At 38.2% G+C, this 26,803-nt stretch overlaps 1 protein-coding gene across 1 annotated transcript; it reads left to right on the forward strand.

The window, feature by feature from the left end:
- Positions 1-1,100: 1,100 nt before the first annotated feature.
- Positions 1,101-26,803, forward strand: SDHAF3 (succinate dehydrogenase complex assembly factor 3). Its single transcript, XM_071560802.1, has 2 exons — positions 1,101-1,331; positions 26,435-26,803. The coding sequence occupies exons 1-2, from the start codon at positions 1,164-1,166 to the stop codon at positions 26,636-26,638; spliced, it is 372 nt and encodes a 123-aa protein (XP_071416903.1). The 5' UTR covers positions 1,101-1,163; the 3' UTR covers positions 26,639-26,803.

A 26,803-nucleotide genomic window follows, 5' to 3' on the forward strand; every position in this document is an offset into this window, starting at 1 on the left:
TAAGAAATTGTAGTCAGCAAAACAGTTTGTACTTTGTTCTTTCTCCTGTTGCTTTCATATAATGACTTGGGCTTTTGATGAGGCACTACATTTTTATGACATTTCCTAGTATCCTGGGAAAGCTTAATGCTACCTGGGCCTATGGAAATGTTTCCTTCTGTTTTGAAGCACCAGTGATTTGACTTGATGGAAGGAGCTTAACATGCGCCTGTGATAAGGCAGGACTTTTGCCACTGCTGCCGCTGCCTGACTGCTTTTTCCAAAGTATCTATGATTGTTATGAAGACTTTTGTCCATGTGCATGAGTAGGATGTGATGTTAAGCTACTGAAAAAACTTTATGGAGAACTGGGGAGCTGGAGCTCGGGCTGTAAGTGGGAGGTAAGAGAAAGCAGGAGCTTGGTGGTGACAATACAGTGGCACAAAGTTCCTGGCCATCCCACACAGGTAGTGAGGTTTCTTGCCTTTCACCTGTACTTGAAAATGCAGATAAAACAAATTTAAGCTTAGTGGACTAACTTATTTGTGCCATGTTCTACTCTGGTATAAAGTGCACAGTTGGTTCATCTGGTGGTGAACATAGATCTAAAAATGAACGGTGTTCTTTATGTATCATGATCCCTGCCACCTGAATGCATCTTTTAGAAATAGCACTAATCGTTTATTCATCCTCCGTCTATTTTTAAAGGCACTATTTGCAACTGCATTTCTTGGTAGTGTTTTAAACACCATCTGCAAAACACATGCCCTGAGTTCATCGGCAGCATGTTGTGACACGGAGGCCCAAGCTCCACTTTGCCCGGGCAGCCCCAGACGCGGCTCTGCCCGTTCCCGCCCCGCCCCGCTCGGCCTGGCCCCAACCCGCCCGTTCCCGCCCCGCCCCGCTCGTCCTCGCCCCGCCCCGCCCGTCCCCGCCCGCCCCTCTCGGCCTGACCCCGCCCCGCTCTTCCCGTCCCCGGCCCGCCCCTCTCGGCCTGGCCCCGCCCCGCTCGTCCGGGCCCCGCCCCGCTCGTCCTCGCCCCGCCCCGCCCGTCCCCGCCCCGCCCCTCTCGGCCTGGCCCCGCCCCGCCCGGCCCGGCCCCGCCCCGCACTCGGCCGATCCCGCCCCCTCGGCCCGGCCCAGCCGCGCGCTCCGCCGGTCCCACTCGCACTCCTGCCCCCGCCATGGCCGCGCCGGGCGGAGCGCGGCGCCTCTACCGCCGTATCCTGCAGCTGCACCGGGCGCTGCCGCCCGCCCTGCGCGACCTGGGTGACTGCTACGTGAAGGAGGAGTTCCGGAGGCACAGGGCGGCCCGGCCCGCCGAGGCGCGGCGCTTCCTGCGGGAGTGGGAGGCAAGTGCCCGCCGCCCCGCGGCAAGGACGGGGTGCCTCGGGGCGGGAGCGACGAGCCCGACGGGGCAGGTCCCGGCAGGGACACGGGCACGGACATGGACACGGGCACGGACACGGCGCTGCCGCGGCCCTGCCGGGTGGGCACTCCGTGCGCTCGAAGTCTTTTCCAACCCCATCGTTCTGTCTCCTCGCGTCCCCTCCCCTGAGAGGCGAACTCCTTACGGAGCTACAGAATTCCTTGTAATTCCACGTTTGTGGGCAGATTGTCTTTTACTGTTCTTATTTCCTTGCCTCAAATGTGTGTGATGATAGCTGTGCACGTACAGGTATATGCAACAGAATGACAATTACATAGTGAGCTATATATACAGATATAAAAATATACACACGGAATTATCTGTATGATTTATAATAATACATTATATAAGTGTATATATATTTATAACTGTATATGTAACTAATTGTATAATTATAATTAGCTGAATACATAGGTGTAAATAACTTCCCCATGAACTTGTATTTCATTTTTGAGTGACACTTTTCCAGTGTTTCCTAAAGAAACAAGTCTTATGTGAACTTTGCTTCTCTGCTGAACCACCCCTTCCCTGAACTTAGAGCCTGGTTTCACCAAGGGTGGAAAAGCAGATCATTTCGAAGTGATGAGGTAACAAATTTCACAAGCAGCAGAGGAGGGAGACCCATAGGGTGCTTTCCCCACATACCTGAACCCCAGCAGATACGAGAGTATTAGCAGACCTCAAAAACACCCATGACAGACAAATGTATAGACATTTGACAGAGGAGAAACTTCAGCTAAAACATGAACTCACCTGCAAGGGACGGATCTCTAGACAAGCTTCCCATTAATTTTCATGCTCATTAAGCTAGTGGTTTGGTAGTATTTTTGAATCTCAAATCTGTTTTCCTTTCTCTGCAAAAAAAAAAGTTTGTATGCTGCTTTGCCATGGAAGCTGCTAAGCTTAGACAGCACCCTTTGCCTCCCAGTTTGCCAACTGAATGGTAATGGGAGAACTGACCCATCCCTTCTATCACCTGTAGCTGACATCTTGTGGGGTAAAACAACTTGGGCTGGAGCATCACGAACCAGCAGGGAGAAAGCTGCCTGTTCTTCTCTTCCCAGGAGAGGAATAAGTGTATTTTAATTGCCTCTTGCCAACTGATAGATCCTCAAATCAGGGAAATTTGTATCTAGCTCTCAAATGCCTGATGCTATTGTAATTCTCAAGTGCCGTTTACATGATATTGCTGAAATGTTTCTGCATCGTTGCTTCCAATTTTAACGTGAGCTAAAAAGACAAGTTACTATTTTCAGTGCTAAAATCTTTCTTAAATTAGTTTTAGAAAAGGAAGTAAATGTTTACATTAAAATATCTTTAGCCATTTCTGTGAAGTAAAAACAGTGAAAATACTTCTCACTTCTAAAATGTTTCAAAAGTAGATTATAGGGAAAACTGTGACAAAAATTAGACTACAAGGAACAGAAGTTGAATTTTGAAACCTGACATTTAGTGCTATTAGGTATGATATGCTCAAGGAAAGGAAAGTAATTTAATAACTGTTTTGAGTGTGTGAGTATAAAGAACTTTGCAAATATGTCTGTCTTCTAACAAGATGCTGGGAGATATTAGCAGAGTTAACATGACTCTTCTCATCTTTAATTTTTGTTTTGCTTTGGGTTTTTTATCTACCCCAAATAGTAATCTGTTTCAAGGGTGGAATTTAAATCAGACTTTGGCATTTTTGGCCTGTGAGCCTTACTTTGCATCTTATGCTGTGCTGTGGTTCCCAGCCCCTTGAAGACTTTAATGAGATAATTGAGAAAGATGGACTGTAGGCAACTTGGATTAGGTAAGTCTAGGCTCTAATTAGGCTCTAATTCATATTGGAGTTCTCTGTCCTGGTTTTGGCTGGGATGGAGTTAATTTTCTTCTTAGTAGCTTGTACAGTGCTGTGGTTTGGATTTAATATGAGGAAAATGTTGATAAAACACTGTTTTAGTTTATCTTAAGTAATGCTTACCCTAAATCAAGGATTTTTCCAATTCCCATGCTTTGCTAGTGAGGAGTTCCATGGGAAGCTGTGAAGGAGATTAGCCAGGACAACTGCCCTGAACTGTCCAGAGGGATATTCCATACACAGAATATCATGTTCGGTGCATAAACTGGGCGAGTTGGCTGAGTGGGGCCAGTTGCTGCTGGGAGATGGGCTGGGCATTGGTAAGTAGTGGGTGGTGAGCAGTTGTATTATGCATCACTTATTTCTCTTGGGATTTATTATTTGCACCCTTCCTGAGCAGCCGGACACTCTGTTGACCAGAAATAGGCTGGAAGCTCGACAGTTCTTGCAGAGCTGAGGTACCTGCAAAGCACCCAGTTCTGGAAGGACATAAGAGTCGCACAGTTAGTGGTGAATGAAGCAGTGATATGCTACTTCTTCACATACATGAACCATAACTGTACTCCTTGCCTTCATATCTATGTTTATTAAAGCAAACAAAAAACAAACCAAACAAAAAAACCCCACCTAAACAAATCACTATAAAATAATACAAAACGTAATACAAAATGATTGTTTAAATTTCCTTATAAGTTTATTTGGTTTTGAAAAATGCAAAATTACAGCTCCGTTAACAGTATTTTGACATGCTGCATGTCAGGCACTTTTCTTCCCAATTTGCCTGTTCATTAGGCTAAGCATATGCCTTGCTGTATGCCGTTTAGGGTTGTCAGTATTCAACTTGCATCTGGAAATGTTCCTTCCTCATGTCTTCTCTTGCTTGCAGGGTGTCTGGTACAGAGTGGCATAATGTCTGATGTTACAAAAAATTAGTATTAATAATTTTGTATTAAAATGATATATATTAATGTATATTCATCAGAAGGTAAAGATTATGGATATGATGATTGCATCGATGTTTGTTGACTTCGAATGAGGACTTCAATATGAAGTGTGATCTTATTAAGCCATCCCAAATGCTTTTTGAATGACAATCTCCAAGGATGGCTTACTGTAACATGAAACAACTTGACTATTGTTAAAACTCTTCAGGCTTTTCTTGGATAGTCAGACCTTCCAGATGTGCTTGAATATACTTTTTCATAGTCTGTGGTGTGCTTTTGTGTCCTCCAATTTGATTTGTATTTGGTAGTAGTTTAGAAAACAGGCCTGATATTTTACTCACATTATGGTTGCCTCAGATGATTTTTTGCCACTTGGTATTTAAATCGTGCTGTTTCACAGGAACTGGACATGTTGACTTGAGGCTGTAGGAAGGGGGGCGTCAGCCTCTTCTCCCAGGCAATTAGGGACAGCACCAGAGAATGTAGCCTCAAGCTGTGCCAGGGGAGGTTCAGGCTGGACATCAGGAAGAATTGTGCTACAGAAAGGGTTGTTAAACATAGGAACAGGCTGCCCTGGAATGTGGTACAGTCACTGTCCCTGGAAGTGTTCAAGAAATGGCTGGACCTAGCACTTAGTGACGTGGTCTAGTTGATAAAGGTTTGGTCGAAGATTGGATTTGATGATTTTGGAAGTCTTTTCCAATCTAAATGATTCTGTAATTGTTTCTCACAAGCTGAGCAGGTTTCCTTTATTTCCTGTGAAACAAGGTGAGGAATCTGGAGGGAGATTTCTAGATTAGCTTTTAAAAAAAAAGAGGGGAAAAAAGGTAAAAAGCTCCCAGATTACATTGCCTGAATGTGAATGATTCATGACATTTTCCTGTAAAGGATATGAGGAGAGATTCACTTGTTTAGAATGCACAGGAATTGAGGTCTTTAGTGTGAGAACCCAACCACACAGATAGTTAATGTCATTTTGCAGGAAACCTAAACTTACCTGTTTGCATTTACAAAATAGGAAAACTGTCGTTTGAATATTCTTGGAAGAGTTCTTAAGTGAAAAGACTGATAATAGACTGCAAGTCCATAGACACTTACATAAAAGTAGAACAATATAAATGAGGCTTTTTTCCTTGGTATTAGATTGATGTCTTGAAACCTGATGGAAAATATTAAAGTGGGATACAAAGAAAGTAAGCTTTGTTGTTCAGGAATTACGCTTGTTCAGATAGATTCAAATTAATTATATAAATTATTAATATATGTTCCTTTCTATTTTCTAAATATTTACTATTTTAATTAAAATAATTGGTACCCATTTACAGGAGACTGCTGATATAATTAGATTGATAGTGATTATTACTTTGGAATGCTATTGAATTAATGTCGACAGGTATGATAAGTCAATTAGTCCAATAGTCTTCTAAGTCACATGGTAGCTGATGAGAATGCTTACTTAAGATAGATAGTATTAAGATAGTATTGATTACTTCGTTCCAGGTTACAAAAGGTAGAACGTTCAGCTAAGTAATTTCAGTAACCATTTGTTTCACATTTAAGCTAATTCCTTTTTTAATTTTGAAAATGACCATTTTGTACTTGGCACTTTTAAAAAGCCTGACCCTGCAGATGAGAAGACCTGGACTATCTTAAGATGGTCAGAATGATTCTGCAGAATTCCATGACATTTTCTCACATCTAATAAATAGATTGAGTAAATTGCCTTTGAAATTCTTTGGCCACTCTTGACTCTGAAAGCCTTTTTATAAGCTTTCAGATGAACTGAGACTGATTTGGGAGCTGACATCTGCTCTTGCCTACCCAGAAGAAATGTGGTATTTCTTTTCATTCCTCACTATCTCTCTGTTTGGGGAACTTGGTCATGTAGCCTGTCAGAAATGACTTAATTTTTTTTGAATCAGTGTAATATTTGATGCAATACAAATAATCATCTTTCATCAATTATGTTTACAATTACCCAGGTTGCTTGCAGTGCTTAGTTTGCTGGGATGGGATGATTGTGAGATGCTGGCATAGTATTTCTCAGGACACAGTATCCTGATTGTATCTATTTCTGCTTGCGAGTGGATACACTTATAGAACTTTTTGTTTCTTAATTCTTTGGGCTAGTGTGATCTTTCCTCCCCTTTATTTTTAAGCTTCTGGCACTCAAAAATGTGTTGAAATGTTGACAAGAGAGTTTGAAGAGCAAATAATCAGAGTGTGGAAGAGAAAGCTGTGGTCAGTACTGGAGTCAGACTGAGATGGGAATGTGACATGTGGGTTGCTTTTTGTGCTGTCTTTCAGTAAATAATATAGGTTGCAAATGTCTAAAACTGCTGCTGACTTTCTGTATTATACTCTCAGTTTCAGTGAAGTACATTATATAAGTGATTTTTTTCTTTGCCTAACAAAGAAATCCGTGTTTTGGGAAGTATAATATGGCTTTAATGTTTTTGCCATTTTATGACTTTAATAAAAGTTGTGAAATAGGACTTAAGAGTATTTCATTTTAACATTCCTGGATACCTGAATTTGCTTTTAATTCTTTTATGGCTATCTGGTTGAAAACCTTCTTATTAAGAGTAAATTCCTACTGAGCCCTGTGTATTTAGCCCCCACTTAGGGTGTTCACTGGTTATTAATTTTAAGAACTAAATTGGAGGCAGTTTCCTCTATTTTCTTTGGTTTTTCTTAAAAGGCAGGAAAGAATTTCACACTTGCCTGAGAGCCATGGAGTTGTGACTGATAAATTGAAGAGCATGTGGGATTTGGGTATGACTGGCCACAGGAGATCAGCCTGCTGCTCTGACCTGGCGTTCCTGGTGCCTGCCTTGCTGTAAGAGTTAAGTCTTCCATTGTGTAAGATGAAATTTTGCCTGGGTGCACCCAAGATTTGGAGAGTTTCCTGAACCAGCATTCATGTGCAATTGTCCTTTTGACCAAAGAAATAAAAGCAAAGGTTGACCACATGGATCCCTATTGCAAAGTTTCATGGTAATAACATAATTTTCATATGATGTCATCACTTCCATCCCTTCAGTGCTTTTTCAGATTTGAGTTTAGAAGCAGAAGCTTGTGTTCACTTCACTCCATGGAGAATCCAGATGGTCTGGGAGCTTTCTCATGTGGGAAGTCTTGGGACAGAGTGGTGGGTACCCTCTGGCTTGTGTGTGCTGCACACCTGTTGTGGGAAGGGGCATGTGGTACCTCTTACCTGGGAAACAGCGTCATTCTCTTTCAGGTCCATCTGCCTACTGTGAAGGCCAGTGATTTCTTGGTGGGTTGGGTTTTTTCCCTGTATACATACTGGCTTTAGACCTTTACTGTATTTTCCAAATTCAAAATTTTTTAAGACATGGCATAAGTACTCTCAGGGCTTCTGTCATGTTAGTATGCCAATTATCTCTATGTTATCATCTCTATGATTGCATGTAGCTACTCAGATGGCTGTCTTGATAACTGTGCTTGTTGGCTAGTGGAAGTTTTTATTTGCAACTGTTCTGACACAGCAGGAAATAACATCTGAGTCATGGGGGTCACATCAGGCAGTAATGTCAGTCCCCTGCATGTCCCATTCACCTCAGGTACATTGGTCTTGCCCAACTGAAGTGACAAAACTTGGTATATAAATATGATATGCAAATTAGGTTTATAAATTTCGGATGATTTGTAACATAGCTTCGATACTTAAGGTGTGTCATTATTGAATCTCTACTGAAATTTCTTGGCAGAGTGCAGCAATTTTTATTAGTTGTATCTTAGACTGAGAAGTTTAAATTGCTGTAGAAGTGGGGTAAATATCTAATGTGTGCAACAGCTTATTTCTTCCATTGAGTACACCGGCCTGGGAACTGAGCATGGCATATTTCTGTTAATGCTCTCGGAGTTGGAGATACTGTAGAGGTTTTGTGTATGTCTGCTCCGTGGGTGCCTTCCTCATGAATACAGGTTAGTGACAGCAGTGTGTGAACAGATCTCTAAATGAGAAAACAGCCAGAGACAGTAAAAGCAGAACCAGTAATGGAGCGTGTAGAGAATTGTCAGTTTAAAAGGTAATAGAGGTTTCCATCTAGGGGTGGTATAAAATTTTGTCCAAGCCATATGAGACAGCAGGTGCATAACCACACTGGGTAACATACTATCTTACTTGTGTATGTGTTTGAAACTTAGGGAATCAAAACTCTTTATTGTGTATAAATTATATACGTAATAGCACACAATTCTCAGGGCCTCTGGATTTTTTTAAGTTAGAGATGCAATGATCAGAAATCTGTTATTTTGTGCATTCAGATTCCTGATTACTCTTTGAAATTAACAGTTTATCATATATGCTGTGAATTAGCATGATTCCTTATTTTCAGTATTGCTTGACAGCCATTTAAAAAGTTTAACTTGATACAGGTTACAGAAAGAAAATGACTGTCTTAAAAAGTTGTCTATAAGTTGCATATGTGCAAGTGTGACTCTTGCTAGGTTTCTAGATTTCTTGCTTCCTCTTACATGTAAACAAAAAAAAAAGAGGAGATGGGTATTCTGGTTGTTTTGCCCCTCAGTGTTACAGCACTGTCTATTTTTGGTATTTAAAGTACTTTCCATTAGAATTGAGAGAACCTTACCAGGCTCTGTTTTCAGAATGAAGATATCAAGGTTTGAACTTTGTTGCATTTCAAGACAATGTAGTGGGTCAAACAGAAAAACTGAATATGAATTGGAATTGCAAATTTCTAAGGGTTTCTGCTTGTTTATATTTTATTGCCACGTTCCTTCTAGCATTTGTTTGCTACTTGTGTGAATATTGTCAGCTTGTAGTGTTTTGTAAGCATGGTAGGTTTTACTGTGTTGTCAGCGCATTTCCACTTTCAACACTGTAAACACTGCCAACTTTCTACAAGTGCTGTCAAGTACCATATTTAGTAATTACTGCAATAATATTATGAGTGCTGTAATTGCATGTGCTGTATAGATGTACCTTTCTGTCCTGTGTAGACACCAAATTGCTATTTTCTGCAAGTTAAAGTGGCATCTGGAGCGCATTTGAATAATTGTTTGGAAACAGTTTTTTTTTTCTTCTTTCAGCATACTTTGAGGTGTCTGCTCAAGTAGACTTATGCATATTGGAGGATTTTTAAGGCCCCAGGTTTGTATATATACAGCTGTACTTAGAACATACTGATGTGTGCACATCTTGGGATGAAAGGGGTTTATACAGTTCACTAATATTAGTCCTTTAATCAAAGATCAGTTTTTGGAAGAAGTTGAACCTCACATTTCAACTTCATAATCTTGTGTTTAGTAGCATCTTTACTACTCTTCATGTTGTTGTAGCTGTCTTTTGTAGTACTGAGAACTTTGGCTGTTTTAAGGCTGAAGCTGACTGTGTTTACAGTCATGTATCTTCTGAGTGATATCCTGCTCTTTATGCAGCTCACTCCTGGCAGTCCATCGACCAGAAAATTTCAGCAGAAATATTTTTAGTTTCTGTGTCTCAATTTCAAACTGCATTTTTGAAGGATTTAATTTGGAAAACAAAAGTTTAATCATAGTGTCTGCTAAAATGTTTGAATTTATAGCTTTTAAAGGACATTTCCAGAAGTAATGTGATGTCATAAGGTATTTCTAATTAACATGTTAGAAGTGATACCAGAAGCAGAGTTATTACTGAGTGTAGGATTTTGGGCTTACTGATACGTGGGGAGTTTGAGTCCTGTTAAGATGCTGCTTTTTGTTTTTTTCAGGGATATTGTTGAGAGACAGAGTCTGAGCTGAAAGAGAGCATGATGCATTTTTTCCTAACTGGAGTAGCTGGCTAAATCTGTAAGATACTTTCTGAATTGATCTTGCATCCATATTTCAAGACTGGCTAACATTAGACTCTTAAAATGGATATGCATCTTCCTTCATTCTGTGGGAATTATTGAATGATGTAAAATTGATAAACTAATTTTAGGCAATTTTATAGTATTTTTTTTCCTTCTTGCTGAACTGTTCTATTTCCTAATGTATAGGAAATGAACAGTAGATCACTGCAAAACTCTGTTTGTTTGTGTTTGGTTTTTCCCCTCCCTGAACCAGAAGAAAAATGGTGGAAGGGCTTGAAAAGTCCCTGTCATCATTGCTTCTTTGGAGTTGTCATGGCTCGAGGTATTGAACTGTTGGTAGTTTTGCAATCTGTATGGAATGAACCAGAGCAATTGGTTAATTTTTTTTGTGGGCCACCAAATACTGTTTACTTTTAATCAGTTTCTTGCTTCTTTTGATTACATAGAGGAAGCATGTGGTCTTCGTAGTTGAATTGAGGTTATAATAGCTGATCTCTATTGAGGGAAGAATTCATATGACATTAGCAATCCTTGAAACTTCATCACCTTCTAACTGAAGTGTGTAATGCCCTTATGTGTACCCTCATAGCTGATTTTTGACATGATAAAAGAGAAGTATTGTTTTTAAGTTTGCAGTTTTTGAAGTGTACACGTGATGGCAGCAAATACTTAAATAGGGAAGGCTCATTCCTGTACTAGAAGCAAGTAGAATATTTAATTTTCTAATATAAACTACAATTCTCACATATTCAGTTATTGTTAATTATTGAAATACGTGTTGAGAATTGTTAACTTACTGCTGCAGATTTTGAGAATGCTTTTCATTTAAAAAACTTTACTGTGGTTTCCACCTGGTTTAGTCGTAATGTTCTCATAATGCACGTTGTAGTTTGGATTTGCACTGTGGTAGTTTGCTGCCCCAGCAGTGAAACGCAGAGCAGGTACCCTGATAGTTTGCAGTGTTTGGCATGGCTGCCCTTTAATACCCTAGCACAGGAAAAGGACCCCTACAACACTGTTATCCCTCAGGGTTGCTCTGGCACTTCTGGTTTCTCAATAGTGCTGAAGTTTGCTTTTCTGAAGCCTATTTTGTTTTTTTCTCTGTTGCAGAAATATATCTGGTCACTCTTCAAAAAGGGATGTTTTTATATTCTCTTTCATATTTCCTTTTTCAGAGTGTTGATCTCTCATTTTGTGATGATTTTTATTCAAATTGCTTTTCATGATTGGATTTGTAGATGAGTCAGACCTGCAATGGAGAACCAGCCCAAGATGCACACCCTGAACTAGTCTCCATATATTTAAATAATTAAAAAAGTATCCTAATCGCACTCTAGGAAATTTATAGTCTGCCAGTGCATGAAGGTTGTGGAGTTCTCCTTTCAGGAGGCATTCAAAATCCACCTGGACGAATTCCTGTGTAAGCTGCTCCAGGTGACCCTGCCTTGGCATGGAGTTTGAATGAGATGAACTGCAGAGGTCCTTTACAACCCTAATAATACTATGATTCTGTGAATCTGCATTTTTCAACAGATATTGGCATAGTAAAAGTTTCATTTTTCCTGCAGTTGGAAAACTCTTGGGAGTCCTTCAAAGTGTTTTTCTCATAGTGTTATGGTTAAACAGTCCAACATGATAGGTTTGCTTCATTCATGTCTCTTCAGACTTTTTTTCTGGCACATTTATCACCTACAATACTTTCTTCTTCCTGTACTCCTTAATAGAGTTATTTTTTGAGTACTGTATAATATTTTGTTCTTTATTTTACTCCGTTGCAGTCTTTCTTTTCAAGTTCTCCTCTTTTAATGTAGGTTAGTGATCCAAATGTACCAGGAAGAGTTTTGGCCCAAGGAAACAGCCTTAGTGCCTCCATTAGTGATCATGCCTAGGCATGGCTTAGCTCTGCAGAGTCACGTACAGCAGCAAATTGGTTTCCACCTGTAGGCTTGTACTGTTGTGGGGCTGGAAGGGAGTTAGGAAGTGCTGGGTGCAGGTTCTCAGTAGAGTGATGAGAACACCAGAGCTGTCTTTCTATGAGCATGACTTGTGTTTACCAACAACAGACTGTCTTAATTTCTAAAAGTCTAGCAACTGGATGATTGTTGGTGTTTCAGTCAACATTGGTTTGATTAGCCCTAGCCCTAGTCCTAGCCCTAACTCTAACCCTAACCGTAGGGTAGTTGGATAACTAGATGTTTCTTTAAGTGCAGATCTGATGTCAAATGTGATATATTACATAAAATACATGACATAAAAGCACACCTTTGGGTTCTACTATGGTATCAAGTAGCTTTCTGCTCTGATTTAATCTGACAAACCTGACAGCTGAGGAGGGTCATTACAAAATTCTGATCAGCCACAATAGTCCCCAGAAGAGTATGCCCAGAGCATGTGGAACTTCAGTATGTAGATACAAAACTCTCTTTTTTTCCCTCCCCGTAATGGATCTATTGAGTTTTAAAGTGATTATATTTTTGGAAGAATATAGGAATAGCCAAATATGCATATTTTTTCACCAAATTAAAAATCCTTATTGTTAGTAATGCCACATTTGAGGTGCTGTTGCAAAGTATTACATGGTACTGTTTAGAGTAAGAAGTTTTCTTTAAAAATGAAAATACAGTATAAAATATTATTTATTCCTGCTCTCATTCCTGGATATGGGTAAAACATTTAAACTGAATCTCTTTCTCTTTTTCCCATCCCTTTCAAAATGAATATGACATGTGTCAGTCATCCACTGTGATATTTTAAGCCAGAAAGTTATAGATTGGCACAGATCAGGAATAACACCTCATGGAAAGTATAGGTCACCTTTAAACTGTGGGACAAGCAGGCTGCTCTAAAACTAAGGATATTTTGGTTCATGTTTAATGACTTGTTCTGTTTATGTACTTTATTTGCAGGAGTTTAAATTTAATTTAATGCTTAGAGTTAATTTTAAGGCGTACAGCAAATCATGATATTCAGTTGTTTTCTAGGCCTCTTGAATTTTTATACTCAGTTGATTGTTCACAGTGAAGTACTGTGGTGAGCTACTTAGCAGCCATTGTAGTGAATCACTGTAACAATTTATTTAAGGGGTCCACAATGTGAAGGGTTTTAATTAAATAACAAGTATTTTGTCCTTTAGTTCTGCTGCTGATTGATTAGTGCAAAGGGATCTCATAGGCAACACTAGTGATGTTGTCCTGGTTCATGGGGAATTCAGTATCATCAGTATAACTGAAAGGCGTTACATTGTTGAGAAAAACATCATCATCCCGTCAGTCTAGAAGGAAGTGAAAGTTGTTCTCTGAATAAAGTGAACTCTGATTTGTCTTTTTTTTTTTTTAACTTCATTGGTGAGTCTGATTTTTGTGGAGTGCCTATCTGCCAGCAGGTGCCACTCCTCAGCAGCAGACTAGTTTCCCAGACTTGACCACATAGAGAAAATAGTTGTGGTGCACCTTGTTTTTACAAACATTAATGGCAGTTGGCCTGTGATTGTTTTCCTCAGCAAGAGCAACCTATGATATAAACAATTAAATATTTATGTTTTACAATGGAACTGTTTAAAGGTTTGTTTCCTACTGATGCATCAAACCCCAGGGAATGGGCCTCTGGAGACACCTACTCAGAGCAGGACCATTTTAGATCAGGGTGTTTGTGGCCTCATCTGGTCACAAACCCTTCTGATTTTTGCTGTTTTGTGTAGAGGGTGTGGAGAAAAGATTTGACTTAAAGTATAATATTCACATGTTAGCTGAGAAGATTCCTGAAGTTTCTCATGTTCAAGCAAGACTGATTACAATTCTAAAAGTCAGTGATAACCTGAATCAGCATTCACAGCTAAATGGTACTGAAGTGCTAACTCAGCACTCTGAAAGAACATGATCACTGATACTTGTAGGTGTCCTTTGCGGTTCATCTAATCCCTTGCTTTCAGTCCAAGAGTACTGTGTCCCAAATCATACTGTGTTGGGTTTTGCCTCATAATTTGATAGGCTTATATATAAATATAACTATGTAGCTGTGATGATGGTGATGTGTTTATGTTTCAACAATGTGTTAGTACTCTTTAGTTTGGTTTATCTGTTTTTATGTAGAGGCACAAGTCAGCCATATAAATTGCATATGTGGTTAAAATGAGGATTAATGTGCTGGACAGACTGGAGTGTAACTGTGATGGAAAAACTTTTATGGCAATTAGCAAGAGCTTGGAAACTAGTATTATACTGATGTGAATGCTGTCTACATAATTATTAATTTTTATTGTATTCTTTTAAATGGATTGTTTGTGTACTTATTTGCACAAATAGATGCTTTTAATGCATGGTAACAAGGGGAAGTGGGAATAAATTAAGCGTATAAGTTTGCGTAGAGTTTTTTTTTTTTTGAAAATCAATTCCATGGTGTCCAAAAGGCTTAGTTCCAGTTTCATGGCGTTACAATTTAAGGATGCAATAGCTAGATTGATTTCTAACTTTCACTTAAATTTTATGTAGGAGTCTAGCAGAAAGCGTGCAACAGTGCACAGTGGATTTAACTGCAGTGTGAAGGAGCACTTAGATTTTGTTTTATTTTACTTGGATTTTTTTTTTTACCTTGAGAACTTCAAGTCTGTTGTGTGAAATGCAGTTCTCATGAGCCCTTGTACTATTTAGCATATCCCATTTGTTGATTAAAGCTTTTGGTGCCGTGATGCATCTATCACTGACAACTTGACAAGTTACTTTCCAGAGGTTTTGTTTTTCCTGACTAATGGGACTTTTTGTTTGTTTGTTTTCATTTGTGATTAGATAGCTTGTAGGCAGCACTGTTGAGGGAAGATAGGTTCCAAAAATATTTCAGATAGGTATGATAATTTTGACAGCAGTTGTGGCAGGACTTTCCCAGGGAAATTCTCTACCCACCTCATGAAATAAAACCTTACCAAGCTGGGTTCTGCAAAGGAAAGGTGTTTTGCAAAGCTGTTATTTGTAAAATCACTGCTGTGAATATAGCAGAGTTCAGTGAAGATGAGATCTGTTGCATTTTTCTCATAAATACATATAGTAGAATAAAATTGATCCCATCACTTCTCACCATTGGTGTATGATCTTGTTTTCAGTGGTTTTGTCCTTCAAGATACTAAAAATTTGTGTTTAAATGGTATGTTTTGATACAGAGAAGATACGTTACGTTTTGTTCTGATTTTCTAGGACAGCAGTCAGTAGTAAAGGGAAGTCCTGTACTATAGCGGCAGGTGGACCTTATGGTTGAATTTACTGTAGTGCACGTGCCTGCAGGTCAGAGCTCCTCTGGGAAGCTCAGCGTGCTCAGGGCACCAAAGTGATGGCAGGCCATGGCCCTTAGACTGGCCCGAGCAGGTGCTTTCGATGTCCAGCCCATAGGGACAGTTCCATAGTTCTCATCTTCCTTGTTTCCCCCATCATTTGCTAATTCAAAGTAAGCCTCCTTTCATAGCTGGAAAACTTCCTGCAGCAGCGGAAACAAGAAAGAAGGAATAGAACAAGATTTAGATGAGTTACTTTGGAAGTATTTGTTACACAGAGATTACAGGAGAATGTGTTCAGGCTTGAATTTGATGTGTATTTGATCTCCTCAAGAATAGTACAGAGTATTTTATGAAGTTTTTCAGAAGTGCTTTCAGAGTAATTGTCTCTACAGTACTTCACAGAATTTTGAAACTTATTCAGCAGATGACTGAATTTTCTTTTTTCCTTTTGTGCTTAATCCCTCCAGTCTTCTGTGACAGCCCAGCCCTCACTTGCTGCATTGTGACAGATGCTAAAAAATCCTCTTACATGGCAGAGCCATTGGATAAAAGAATAAATAGTGACTTGCAGATGATTACAGAAGTTTTGGGGGTTTTCAGATTTGATGACTGATGTAGTCAGTAGAAATGGATGCTGCTTTTTTAGCGGCTCTTGGAATACTGATCACACATTTGTTTTCTTCAGTTAACTTCTGTGGCTATTTCTGAAGTAGTTCAGAGATTGTATAAAAATCTGCACGTTAAAAACCCTTGGTAAGATACATAGGTTTTAGAGGTTTTTTACTTTAAGAAAGTGCTAAAAGAATAAGTAAAATTTTAAAATTATGTTTAGTATGGGAACTTTTCATTTCTCTGACCTTTCTTGTCTGCAGTTACTCTGCAGTCCTCTGCAGTTCAGAGGATTTTCTGGCTCCATATGTTGTATCACAATATTTTAGGAAAATAAACCAGAGTAAAGAACTTTCTGTTGTAATTTTCAGCAAAAAACTAAAGATGAAGGAAATGCTGTGACTTGTTCTCTTGCTTGGAAGATATGGAAGACTTTTTAAACTATGTATGTCATTAATTTCATTTGACAGAGGTACCTCCATGTGTACATGAAGCAAATGTCTGGCCTAAAACTTGAACGTCATGTAACATATTTTGCTGTAGCAACAAGAACTTAAAAAATTTGCACTGGATCTAGCACAGAGACTAGTGAGTTAATATTTATTGCCCTTTATTAAGTCTGTGAAGTAGATGTTAATTGCAGTAACAAGCCTTCTTTCCATAAAGTGAGTTTACAAGTATAAGCCAGTATGTTTGTTGTCTTAAGGAAAATGTCAGTTACATCAGTGTGCGTTTCTTTTCATAGGGATGTCCTATTGCTGCTATTAAAGGCAAGAACTGAATTGTAACCAAATGATTGTGACCAAGTACAGAGTTATTTCTACAGAGTAGTGGTTTCAAAAGTTCCAGACTGAATGTCATACTCACCTGTGTTTCCCAGTGGCAATATTTTTTTATATTTTAATTATGAGTCGGACAGTGTGTAGGCTTTCTTTTACTGATGGCCAGTCTCCTACTTAGTGCTCTAGGAAGAGCACACCTCAGAGTGTTTGTGCCTTGTTGAAGAAGCGGATAGATAAAGTTCAGTGACTCATTGTTCATCTGTTTTGAATGCCCGAGGTTGGGCTTGCTTTTCTCTCTGATTACTGGAAGGATCATGATAATACTGACCAAGAAAATCAGCCTTTAACTCAGTGTCTTCTGTTGCCAAATTTGCTTTGCTAAGGTAGTATGCCATGTGTTCTATTGGAACAGGTAACACAGAGTATGTTCATTTAAAATAGGGGAAGTTTCTGTCTGTTATCCTAAGAGATGGATGTGATTTATACACTGATGGCCTCCTGGTATGATTATTAAATATGGCACATGAGTTTTACTTAATTCATTCAAGCACATATTTCTTCTAAAGGCCCATTAAAGTAAAAAATTCTGTGCACCCTCAGCAGAAAGGTTATTTGTGGTGTCACAGAAATCAATACAAGATGCCTATTAGTGGATTAATTTTTTGTTTATCCTTGAGTTTTTCTTTGTTACTCTATTAGTTTAAGGTTTTGGCTCTAATGAGCATCTGGAAACGTGAGTAATGGAAAAATAAGAATACCAAGTTTCTCTTGGGTATATATGTACACTTGCAATGCTTCATTAGGTATAAATTGAGTAAAAGAACATAAGTGGAATTCTTTGAAGTGTCATCATCTGGGATATATAATCTTCCGAATGTTCTTAGTTAGTATCCAGCAGTCTGGAAACTAATGTGGTTGTCTTGGAAACAGGCTTTATTTTTCTTTTGTGAATATCTAGATATAAAATTGTCTTCCTTGAAAATCTAGAAGTAATACTTCTGAAAGAAATAAATGCAAAATTGAGATGCTTGTTGTCTATTTAAAGAATTGATACAGGAGTCTGTAAAGCTCACTCTGCATTGTGAGCTTTAATTATAGTTGTGTGATTATGTTGCCTTAGGGGTTTTTTAGGTAAAGTGCCTGTACTTAGTGTTGATATTTGTCTGGGACTTACCTGCAGTAAAACACTTTGCCAAGATTTCCTAGCTTAATATTTAAATAGAAATATTGCAATATAACTGATGCATTGAGGAAGTTAAGTTCCTAAAAACAAACTGATGCTGTCACTTCCATTTTTTCCCCTTGCCTTGCTTTAAATTAACAGTATGTGATAAATCCTTGAATATTCTGTGAGATTATAGCATAATATTTGCCAGACAAAACATAAGCAGCAGACAAAAGTGCACAGAACAGCTGTTTTGTTGGCCAAAGAGCTGCCATGCACAGCATTAAATGTCAAAGCAAAATAGAAACTGAGTCAGGAAATAACCATCTTTCAAATTGCTGAGAGTTTATTGGGATTTGTATGAAAATACAAAACAATGTTCTTGAAATTTAACTTTTCTGCTCTGTAGCTTATTTGTCCAGTCACAGCAGTCTTAGAGTTTGGTATTAGCAATCAGAATTTTTAGAGGTGAAGGTCCAGTCTGAATAATTTTCCATCTTTTGTTCTTAAATTGTTAAGTGTAGTCTGATGATGTTTTTAATATATTTCTCTTCCAAGTCCTTTACCAATTTAAAAGGCTGTCAAGTACTTTTATGTATTTTAAAATCCTTTCATAAAAGAAGTAATTTTTTTATTGGAGCTCACACTTTGAAGGATACAACTTGTCCAAGGACAGAGAACCACGGCAAGATCATGAGCCTTTGGAACCCACTTGGGTGACCATTTCTTTCATTCTGACTCCCATCGCTTCCTCCTTTCTTGTGCTGCACCTACATTTCAGATTGATCTCTCTTTTCAGAACTTAATTGGCCATTTTATTTTTATTTAACAGTGTTTTTCTCTCAAGTATGTTCCAACTTTTTTTCCCCTTTCTTATTCCCTAGAATAAGCTCAAGCTTTTTATTTAAGGCCTGAGATGAAGCTTATAACCTAAGTGGAGAGAATCATAAAGACTATGGCTGTTACCAGATGAAGCAAAAAGCTTTTAGTGACCTGTATTTTGGCCCTGATGTACAATACTGGTGTAAGTATTGTGCATCCAGAAAGAAAGAAATAATCACATCCTGTTTTTCCAGAAATGACAGTAGCCATTCTGATATTACTCTAATTGTGTTGTGTTCTGTTTTGGACTTAATAGCATTTATATATGTTCACCTTGATTGTCAGGCCATAAACTTCCCACTTTTGCCTCAAATTATGATCTCATAAGCTTTACATTAAAAAAGAACATTAAGGTACCATGTTATTTAAGCTATAAACAAAGCTGAGTCAGTCCTTGAGCTTTTTTCACATTCCTCTAAGTAAATGTAATTTCTTTGAGTTTAACAATATTAGTTAACTGTGTTCAAAAAAACCAGTCCATTTTATACCTTCCTGATCAAATAATAATTCTCCATGCTGATTACTAAGTATTGCATAATTGTATTCCCTGGCTCCGTTTTAGCTGAACAATTTTTCATTTTCTCCTCCCAAACTGCAAATTAGCAACCAACCAAAAAAACCCCCCAACCCCCTTTCGGTAACAGTTCTGTACAGTTGCTGTATGTGCATCGTTGTGTTGCTGCGTTTGGTTCCCTGAAATTTGGTCGATAATTGCATACTCTGGCGTTCTTCCTGCATATCAGGGGAAAACATGGTATTGTTAAAGTTCTCCTGTTATCCTTTCAGATAACTTTTAGTAAAGTGTGAAGTTTTCTGGATGCTCCCATTCTTTATGATCCAGTGGTGTTGTTCTGGAAAAATCTATTTAACTTCTGTGTGTTATTAGAAATGGTGACATAGTCTCTCTTCCACAGAAATTAAAATATATGTAATGCAAAGTTATTTCTAAGGATAAAGAAGAAAACTACAATTTTTGGTTTTTTCTTATGCTTCACTTCAGCATGTTGCTGAGTCTCATTTCAGCAGCATTAGGAAAAGATAAAACTCTAGGGGAGAGATAGTAGATTCACTCAAGGAGAAATGGTATTTTTGTTGCATTTTGTAATTAAAAAACACAAAACAAAATAACTAATGAACGCTTTCCTTTTACCATAAGCAAGGAAGTTATTGAAGACAGTCATCTACAACCAGGGACACAAATTGAGACACGTAGTTGCCTTTGCAGTGATGAGACTCACGTCTCTGGAGGACAGTGTATCCAGCCATCACATCATGTTTAAGGCAGACGTTCTCCCTCCAGTGCTCAGCACAAAGACAACCTACATCTTTAGCTGCACTAAGATACGTGACATTTAGATGCAGGAAGTCCCATTGCAAGTACTAAACTATCCCAGTGGCTTGAAGCAGCCTCTGCACATCCTTCCATCTAATAATGGACTGAAATGCAAACCAGCTTATGCTGCTCTTCAAACACCATGTTTTAGAGCTTCTTATTTATTACAACTGGGTATATTTGTTAGAAAAAAGAGGATATTATTTCATCTGCAGTGTTTTTCTTTGGGGATTGGAGATGGATCCTGTAGTAAGATTGGTTCTCCATATTAATGATCTTAAAGGATACTTGAGGAACCATTTTGGCATCCATCAAACAGTGCCATTTTTGTACCTTTTTCTGCATTTGCTTAAATGAACTCTGTGTGCTGCTCTGCTGTCCCTGTTTTCCCTTCCTTTTCTGGAGTGCCACTGCAGTGACTGCCTCAGCAGAGGGGCAGGGACAATGGCTGAGAATTACCAACTGATTTAGCTCTGATTTTTTTTCCCTGTGGGGATTCTTCAGCTGCCCTGCTCAAAAGGTAGTGACATACAGGGGAAGAACAGGGAACTCATCTTAGGAGGAATGCAATTTTCACTGTTGCTGGATTAGAAAAAATGCCTAAAAATTATTTTTGTTCTTTCATATAAACTGAAATTCTCAAAATTTTGTATGAAAATGTGATTTCCTTAATTTCTGAGACAAGGTTTTTTTTGTTTTTAAACAGGAGTGCGTAATGTTTCATCATTAATAAAAATACTCTTTCTGATACTCTTTTTGATTCTTATTTATAGGAGTATTAAGTATCTTCTTAGGGTTCTTATGACTGCTCTTATGACTTAAATTACTCAGTCTGGGTTTTAAGTGTTTGTGCTTGTAAATAAACCTGTCTGAATAAAACAGACTTATTTAATATGTTGTATCCTAACTTCTGCTTAACAGAACCTTTCTGTTTTTAATGGACAGTATCAAGAGTGGCTGAAGTCTGAAATGTAACAGAAATGACAGATTTTCTAGCTTGTTTAAGTCATCTTATTCTGTACATCTAAAGGCTGTCAGGTAAACTTCTGAGAACAGAAGGATCTAAAACCAAATTGGTCTCATGAGATACAGGTAAATAATTCAGCAGGAGAGCTAATTATGTCTGTAGCCTACAGCAAAGCCACTGGTACCCTGTCCATTGGCTACTGTGGTGCTTCAGTCAGGCCAAAGAGCTTGTGTTTACAGTATGTTTAGTTTGTGTGTGAATCTTAAGGAGGACCAGGTTATTATTTAAGCAATACCTCAAATAAGCAGTGGTGAACACAGAACGTGAAGAGCATTTACTCACCTCTGTAGTTCAGCCTTTGTGGGCTGCAGCACCATCTGAGGTCTCTGATGTGGCAGCCATGGCTACCTTACCAAAAATACCCTGCTGAAGGACTCCTCTATGGCTTTCTTTAACATGTTAGTGCTGGGAAGACCTTTCTGGTTTTGAAACCAGAAAACTTTGTGTTACTTCACACTCTTAGTAGATATTCAGGATGTTGTTGATGGAATGTGTGCTGTGATATTAATGGAGGAGATGCCAGAACAGGAAAACATGAGGAAAAACATTGGTTTCTACCATAAATGAGCTTGTTGTTATTTTTCCTTGTAAATACCTGCTCTGCTGTTACACATATGATGGATGCTGAGGTGATTTAAATGCCACATGAGAAAGCTGTTTTTTCACCTTCTGTCAAGACTTGCAGTAGGAGCTGGATGTCTTTATTCCCCACAGATCCTCTGCTGTGCTGGATACCTCACAGAGGAATTCTCATCTTCATTCTGTTACCTTTTTCCCAGCAATTACTATTTTAATTTTCCAGATAAGAAACTCTGATAATGCTACCATATGTCATTAGCTGGCATCACTCAAATACCATTTGATGGTTATCTTCAAAAGCAGGGGAAGGCTTACTCAGCAGCCTTTATAGTATATTGCCTTTTTTTTGTAAGTGACCATGCTGAATTCTTTACAAAAGTAAAAGTAGTTTGAAATTTCAATTTTGAAATTGATAATACATTGTTGCTGTTAGAGGATACATATCTGTATATTCACATCAGTTAATTTATTTGGCAGTAATTGTATTTTATGCAATTTTAAAAATGTTTATGGGCTATTTCAAGTAGGTTGTTATGGCTTAATGGGTACTTGAGTGTATGAGAATATTAACTGTAGTGCTGTATTAAGCTGAGCTTGTGTGGTAGAATTTTCCTGGGTTTGTTATTGCAATTCCAACTATAGTTACAGCTTCAGGTAAAATGTATGAAGATGCTCTGGACTTTCATGGGGCATAGCTCCCATTTAAAAATCACTTCTGTAATATTTTATCTTTTGGTGATGCTCAATTAGTTTAACATCAGAACAGTTTTGCAGTAAAAAATGCAATAGATGATTTCCAGAATCCTGTCTGAATGAATATAAAATAATTGTTTCAAAATACCTTTGCAGAAAAATAAGAAGACGTTGCTCCTTGCTGTGCTGTTCATTCACAGCTGTTTCTTCATGCTCTCTCCTCGCAGCATGTGTTTGATTTTGGTCCGAGTAGCAGCAAAGAATTTGAAATGCTACAATAGGAAATTATGTTCCAGAGAGTGATGAGCGTGGCCTGTCACACCATGCTAGTTTTCTTTTTATGTCACCCTGAGAAAAATAAATTTCAAATAATCTGAGAGCATTTTTCTAGTTCCTTACTTTGCCCTAATTGTTTAATGTGTCTCAGAGCAGCATTTTCTGATCTGGCCCTTGTAATGTTCTTGTTTATCAGTACTATGGCTGAAAGTGGATGTAGTAATTTTGGAATGTATGAATACTTCAGCTTTATATTTCAATTTCTCAAGGCAGATAAAAGTTTTAGACCTTTTTATAAGAGAAAATCTGTCAAGAAAGTGAATTGTATGGATAGTTACTGTTAACAGACATCTGTTGTGACTTTTTCTATCTAAACAAATCTTAGAGAGATTTTTGGAGTGGTTTTCTAAAATGTAGTATTGTACATGTTGAGGAGGATGCAAAGAAAATAGAAATTATGATTACTGTTTTTTCCAGTGAAAATGGCCAAGTGGGCTCTTAACTCATGTAATCTTATGATTAAATAATAAATATCTATCAGCATTTTGTATTTGCGTATGAGATAAATGTCTGTCAGTGTGGACTGGGCTAGGTGGAGTCTATATATCTGTCAGTTGGGTAGCAGGGGTTTGGTTGTGTGAGTTTTGCTTTTATTTTTCTATTTAATCCTTTCTTAACTTTGAAAACAAGGCTGACACCCTTTCTGTAATGTGTGGTATTTTAAACCCTCAAATGTCAACCATCTCCTTGCCCTTTTAATGAATTTGTGTGTTCTGTGAGTCCTTATGAATCAGATACTGGAGAAAACCTGTGTATTCCCTTCAGTTAGGGAATTTAAATAACCCCCCCTGTGGTTATTGATTACAGCAAATACGTTTTTTTGTATAAATCACTTAGAGGTTCAAGTATTTTATCATGGCATAGGATTTTAAGAGAGCCTAATGGTTGGATTCAGCTTGTACACTGTAGATTCCAGTGTGATCTGTGGCAGAACCAGCATCCCTTAGGAAACTATTCAGATGAGGGATCTGCCTCTCTGTGTTGGTGACATGGGGTATCTCTGTGGTTGCAGATACTGATGGAAGTGCAGGGACATGGCCAGTCTGTACCTTGGACTGTTACCCTGGGCCTCCTTTAAGACAGGGAGGTGTCTGTGATATGGATGGCCAGCATGCTGGAACTTAGTACTGGATAACTCAGACATCTTTTGATGATAAATGGTTGGGAGAGGTTGTCTTGCCTTAAACTTAATTCTGATCTGTGTTTCTGGTGGCAGTTGTATACAAGAGGCAAAGATTTTTACCATTCAGCTGGTAGGGTTTCTGTTGTTGGATTTTTTTCATGTAGGTGCTCGGAAAGGTTACAACTGGTGCATGCAGAGGATCCCTGAGAGCTACTTACAAAGAGAACCAGCCAGCTTAAGAAACCGCTAAGGTGCAGAGATTGTCTCTGACTGACCTGCCGTACTTGACCACCCATGCAAAGGAGGAGAGTACCCGTGTGCCTCTGCCATCCGGGGTATGCTGAGCCTGGTTCTGTGAAGGGTGCAGGTTTACTCGTGTTCCGTTTTGTGTCTCCTGTCTCTGGTTTTGTGAGCACAGTGTGAAACACAATTGGAATAAGTTACCCTTGAAAAATCTACTTAGGATTTGTGTCATGATTGGCAAAGAAGTATTGTTAAATTTGGAAGATGCAGTTATATGTAACATAAAGTGAAAGGCAGAAGGGAAGTAATTTTCCTTGTTTGGGAAAGCTAAGCATGGGTTTGTTTCAGTTCTGTTGGTAGGGAAGATGACGCTGGAAATAGTTAAGTTCTGTATCTATTAAGGTTTAATGAAAACTAGACCACACATGAACATGCTGCTCCTTATTACCTGAGAGGGATTGTGATCATTGTATTTTGTGACCAAAGTTATGCTATTGGAAGTAAAAATGTTAACTTCCTCACTCTTTTTTTTATTATGTTTTTAAAGCTATTACAGAACTTTTTTTTGCCCCAGTTTGTTTTAGCTATTTTCTTTAAATAGTCATGAATTAACCTTTGTAACAGGATTGATAAGATCCTGCTGACTTCAGTGAGGCTTGACATGATTCATTAAAAATATAGTGTATTCAGTGTTAATAAATGGTGTCATTTTGAAATTTATCACTTGCTAACAAATGTCATTCTTCCTTCTCACCCCCTTTTCTGGAATTATTAGACACACAGCTGAAGTAGTGACTTTAGTTACTTTGCTGATAATTGGATTAGCAATTCCAGTATGCAATAATGAGTTTTCTTTTAGCTGAAAATTTGGAATTAAAATAATGCTTATATCTCATTTCTATAATGTTGTGCTTTTGAATACTCGTGATATTTAATCCTTTCTTTAAAAAGAGTGTTACCGTGTAACAGTCCTCATTTTTATTATTCAGATTTTTTTTTTAGTTCAGTTTCTTATACTTTATTCAGAGTTGTGCTTGAAACTTTAAAGGTGCTTTAAAGGGTACCTGACTGAAGTAGGAGAGAAGCCTGTACTTTTCCCAATTAAAAATTAACTTTTGGAGCTTGTTTTGTCCTCTTAAGACAAATGGACATTTAGGCTCCCTTCCAACGCAATGTTTAAATGTATTGTTCACTTTTAAACATCCGAGTAGGTTCACTGACTTTGGTAAGTACAAGCACAATGAGGCTTTTGATGAATTTCCCCACTACAAGTTCTTTGAGAGCTGCTGCAGCAGGGCTGGTGCTGAGCAGACGGGGCTGGGAAGCTGATGGGTCTCTGACATGGCAGTGTCAGTGGGAGCACCACCAGCTGAACTGCATTTGCAGAACTGCTGTCCTTGCAGAACCTTGAATGTTGTAATTTAGAAAAGTTGTAATGGTCAAAGATTGCTCCAAAGTGGTGAGAAAGCAATTTTCCAGCTATGCCCACATTACTGATGTGACCCACTGGCCACTTCCATTTCTGCCCTTGAGAGAGTTTGCTTTTTTGGTGTTCCTCAGCCTGCTATTGATGTAATACATACTGACTGTGTTGCCCATCCACTGACATAAATGCTGTTATGGAAGTATATGTGGTCCAAATGCTTTCTGTTGCAACAGGATTGTAAGTAAGTCTGAACAAACATATGTTTAAAACTCTGCAGAAAGGGGGTTATCCTTTTCTTTTTTTCCTTTGTGGAATGAGTATGCAATACGGAGGTATTTGTCCTTCAAGCCCCTTCTTATTCTCCCATAACTTTTCATTTTGTTAATTGATTTCTTCCCATAACCGACAGAATGACAGAAGTCTCACAGTTACTGAATTCTGCTGCCTTGAAACAGTCCAGGGCTGGATGCAAGTTGACCCTATCAGTTCAGAGAAATGCAGAGAGTGGTTAGGCAAAAAGGCTTCAGGACATTTGTCTAATTATAGATTGCTTTTTCTAATACATTTAAAGAATAATACTTTTCCAGATGTATCAGTTTAAAAAGTGAATCCTTTTGTTATCTTGCTAGATAGAAAACATTATTTTAGTACTTATATTTGATCTATAATTAAATTATGTTTTGTTTTCAGAAGTAGCATATGATAAGACATAATTAATCTGTACATATATAATATGCATTTTAAATTAGCTCCATAAAATTGGCTGTAGGTGTTTTAATCTAGAAATGTTTTAATTACTCTTCTTTCATATAAAAAGTGTATTTTTTGTCATTTATATTGATTGAGAGTTTGTTGTAGGAGATGGTGTAAGAGTATGTTATTACAGTAAAATGTTATTGAAAAAAGTTGACCTGAATCCTGCATTTGTCAGTTTTGTGACCTTTATATTCCTTTCTCTTTAGAAGTATGCAGCATTGATACAGCAGCAAATCAATGAGGACAAACAAAACTTGAAAGAAAAGACTGTATATGGAATCCAGCTCACAGAAGAAAAACTTAATGACTTCCGTGATGAACAGATTGGGCAGCTGAAGGAACTGATGGATGAGGCTACCAAACCTAACAAAAAAATCACCATTTCTAAAGACTCAGAATACAAAACCTGAAAGATTTTAAAAGTCTTTTTAATGCATATGGAAGCATTTTGAAACATCATTTTCCAGTTGGAGTTGAATGTGGTTTCTGTGAAATAACGGGCACTGCTGATGCTCTAACTTGTTTGGCTATTTGGCTTTCTGTGCAAGAATAAATGTAAAATGGAATAATCACAA

Source organism: Pithys albifrons, chromosome 7 (genome assembly GCF_047495875.1).
Source record: "Pithys albifrons albifrons isolate INPA30051 chromosome 7, PitAlb_v1, whole genome shotgun sequence".
Lineage (NCBI taxonomy): Eukaryota > Metazoa > Chordata > Aves > Passeriformes > Thamnophilidae > Pithys > Pithys albifrons.

Coding starts and splice junctions, on each gene's coding strand:
- SDHAF3 (XM_071560802.1), top strand. CDS start 1,164: ATGGCCGCGCCGGGCGGAGCGCGGCGCCTCTACCGCCGTATCCTGCAG. Junction 1,332..26,434: donor GCTTCCTGCGGGAGTGGGAG/GCAAGTGCCCGC, acceptor CTTTCTCTTTAG/AAGTATGCAGCATTGATACA.